General features: G+C 57.8%; 1 protein-coding gene across 1 annotated transcript; it reads right to left on the reverse strand.

The window, feature by feature from the left end:
• Nucleotides 1-370: 370 nt before the first annotated feature.
• Nucleotides 371-1,120, reverse strand: LOC124503255 (neuroendocrine secretory protein 55). Its single transcript, XM_047068155.1, has one exon. The coding sequence runs from the start codon at nt 1,118-1,120 to the stop codon at nt 371-373; it is 750 nt and encodes a 249-aa protein (XP_046924111.1).
• Between the last annotated feature and the right edge of the window lie 2,575 nt (nt 1,121-3,695).

The raw sequence follows: 3,695 nt of genomic DNA on the forward strand, positions 1-3,695 counted from the left end.
GTGCAGCTGGAAACCTGGGGCGCGCCGGGGATTCTGGGCGCGCGTCCTGGGCACCAGCTCGGAGACCTCAGGCTGTCTCCAGCCCGGCGCCAGGAGCGCACCGTCGTGCAACAAGCCTTTGGCCACCTGGGCGCCCCCGGCGCCGTCCCGGCGCCCAGGGGAGCCTTTCCCAGCCTGCCGGCGGCACCCCCACCCACCTCCCGGGCTGGCTAGCTGAGCCTGCTATCTTCCCGCCTTCCTCCTAACCTGCCTCTCCGTCTCCCTCCTCTCCTCCCGCGGGCTCCCACACCGACCCCAGGCTTCCCCAGTTTAGCGGTGGACAACTAACCTGAGTCAAAGAAAACAAGGAGAATCTGGACGGCGTCCTCCATTAGTGACGCCGGATGGGGATGGGTCCCCTTTTGGAAGGGGACTCCGGGGATGGGTCGCGGCGGGTGGGCTTCTTCGGCTTGCAGCGGCGCTGCTGCTTCTTCTCCTCCTCCTTTGGCTCCTCGGACTCCTCGGGGTCCCTCGGATCCTTGTCCTCGGGCTCGGGCTCGGGCTCCTCCCCCTGCCTGGGGTTCTGGGGCTCCTGAGTGCTGGGCTGCGCGCGACTCGGGGAGGCGTCGGGGCTCCGCAATCTCAGAGCGTGCAGACGCTCGGTGAGAGATTGGCCGAAGGTGGTGTGCTTGGGCACCACGGGGCCGCGCTCGTCCTCGGGCTCGGTCTCGGGCTCAGTGGCGGGGGCGGTCTCAGGCTCGGTCTCGAAGTCGGTCTCGGATTCGATTTCAGACTCGGTCTCGGTCTCGCTCTCGGATTCGTAGTCAAACTCTTCCTCGTACTCTAGGCACTCGGGGAGGGACAGCTCGAGGTCTGCCTCCTCGTGCTCGTGGTCAGATTCGGGGGGCTCGGGGAACACCTGGGCGCCGGAGCGGTGGTGGGCGTTAAGGAAGCTTCGGCGCTGCTGGGCGGCCGCGCGCTGCTGGGCGCGGGCGTTGGAGGTGGCAAGGGCGCGGAGGAGCGCGATGGAGCAGGAGAGCCAGAGGAGCGCGGTGGCTGCCCGGCGGCCGATAGGTGGGCACAGATCGTTGTAGTTGTGGCGAGCTCGGCGCCACTGCTGAGCCCGGGACCTACGATCCATTCTCTTAGGCGCACACCGAGAAGCCCACCCGCCCTCTGGCTCTGCAGAGAGCGGCTCCGATGCGCATCGGCTGCTGGAGCCGAAAAAGGTGCACCCCACGAGGTGAGAAGCTGGGTCCGGAGGTCCCAGCCCCACCTCAGTGTGAGGGGGGAAAAGGGAAGCACCTACCTTCCTGACCACTCAACTTTCTAAAGCTCCGCGCCTCCGCTCGCCGCTCTGAGCAAGAAGAAGGGATGGGAAAAAGGGGAAGAGAGAGTCTGTCTCCTCCCAGGCTCCTCTCTCTAAGTCTCAGACTCTGCGGTCTAAGACCCGGGAGAGGTGCCTCCGCTGGTCCTCTCGCCTGGGAGAGGAATGAGGAGACTGAGGCGGGGAGGGACGCGGCGGAGAGGTTCTGCAAAGTTGCGCGCCCGGACTTCAGCCGGGCATGTGCAGTAAGGAGGCGGGGGCGCCTCCCCGCGAGCTGCGCTGTGGCGCCGAGCCCGTGGCGCAGACCCTAGTGGGCCGGCAGGTGGCAGGAGGGAACCTTGTTTGGAAGGATTGGGGCGAAGCGAGGGGCGGGGGCCCTGGCGGGTGCCAAGGAGCAAAACGAGTGAGCGAGCTAGCCACAGGTTAGGGTGGGTATGGGTTCTCCGAGGGGTCCATACCCCTCCTCGGCTGCAGCATCCTAGGTAAAATAAAGCTGAAAACCAGACCGCTGAGTTGCAGATACTCGGCGGAATGAAATGAGGGTCTATGCGTGGGTATTAATGATCCAGCCACAGGCGATTTCCAAGGGCTTAATAGTTTGAGGATGGTAACCTCAGGCAGTCATTAATCAGGAAACCACCTTTGGCGGATCTGTTACAGAGACTGTAATTAAGAGCGTTTGGGAAAAATACTCGCCCCCCCCCCCGCCCCCCAGTCTCAACTGGTTAATTACCTCATGGACAAACAAGCATCTTTCCAAGGAAGGGCCCCACAGGCGGGGTGATGGGTTGCAAGTCCACAAACCCATCGGTGGACCGCCATGAGCTCTGGCTGAGATCGGGAGCTGGAAGACAGACTTTAATTAGCTGGAACCACTAGTTAAGAGAAGTCGTTCCGAGCTGATATTCAGCAGGTCTAGTCAGTTCTCTGCCCCTGTGGGGCGCTGCAGGCTGGTCAGCTATCAAGCAGATCTCATGGGGTACCCCTTAAAGCTCTTTCGTTTCATACAGAGATAGGTTTTCAACAAAGCTAATTCATTCGGCGAATATTTATTGACTGCCTAGCATGCGCCAGGCTCTGCTCCAGGTGCTGGAGTTAAAAAAAAAGAAAAGAAAGAAAGAAAAACGAAAACTTACATTAATTAAGGAAAGGCTAGTTAGGACTAATCTGCTGGTAATCAGAACGTTAAACGACTCAGAATCCCTCCTTGCCCACCAATGCTTGATCCAGCTGGGGTTCTGCAGGAGAAAACTATCGGGTAATCAGAGTCTTGGGGCTAGGTGGTGGCTACCCACCCCAGACCCTGTTGAACCCCGAAGGCTAAAAGGTTGGAGGAAATGAATACATCTCTTTTTCAGCCCTGCAAAACCAAATGCGTCCTCCTGAAGGGGGATCCCTGGAGTTATTATATCTTTGCTCAGGAAAGGATGGTCCTCCGGAAGCTTTTGAGTTCCCTCTGTGATCCGACCGCTTCTTCTGGGTTGTGCACGATGCCTTCCCTGGTGAGGTGTGGACCACAGTGGTGTGATTCAGAGCCAAATCGTCTTCCTAGAGGCCCTGGATGTGTCAACAAAGTTGCTCTGCCTGGGACAGGTGGGGTTTTGCTGGTTTGTTTTGTTTTTGTCTTTGACTCAATATGGGGGAGCTTTGGAGAGGCATGACCTCTCATTAATTCTGGTTTCCCTTTCGAGCTGGTCTACCAGGCTTTCCCTCGTGGTGCTCCCTTCTTGGTGTCTAAAGAGCCCTGCCTCTCTCTACAGCGGTTAGGCGGCCTGGTGGAACTCATCCTCATATCGCCAGCACCATGCCCGCATACAGCTGTCAAATCCAGGGTATAGACCTTAGCAAGATTCTAGCCACCGCTTGTGCCACGTTGAGGTTTTTTTGTTTGTTTCTGCATCTTAGCTGGGGACATTCTAGAATGTTCCTGACCTGGCTTCTTGGCTGTGTCTCTCTTGCATCTTGTGTTCTTCGAGTTAGTTTGTGGCATTCAAGTACTGATTGGCCTAATCAAGTGGCATTGATTTGGCAAACCCCATACAAGGACACGTGTCTGTAGTCTAGCTGTGCCCCACTCTCACACTCTGCAGAGAAACTGAAAGCGTTTTACTGTCACAAGTGCCTGGCTCCCGCCATCATGTGGAAATTAGTGTGGGACGCCGGACGGGCTGTTTGGAGCCGCCCAGCTCAAATCCTTCTCGCTCAGCCCCCGGTGAGGAGGGACGGCTCTAAAGGTTTTACTCACGTTGACCCACCTGCTTTATTCGTTTCAATTAGCGCAGCCTCCCTGACGGCGTAAGGAACATAAAGACATCGTTCAAGTGGTTTTTCAAGGCACACTGGGAAAAAAAAAAAATCAGGAATATGTGGGTGCTGGTGAATGCCCTTT

Source organism: Lynx rufus, unplaced genomic scaffold (assembly GCF_022079265.1).
Source record: "Lynx rufus isolate CCGP_SWC_20201006 ecotype Redwood Valley unplaced genomic scaffold, mLynRuf1.p SCAF_8, whole genome shotgun sequence".
Taxonomy (NCBI): Eukaryota; Metazoa; Chordata; class Mammalia; order Carnivora; family Felidae; genus Lynx; species Lynx rufus.

What these genes read in the sequence shown, in the direction of transcription:
- LOC124503255 (XM_047068155.1), bottom strand. Translation starts at nt 1,120, where the DNA reads ATGGATCGTAGGTCCCGGGCTCAGCAGTGGCGCCGAGCTCGCCACAAC.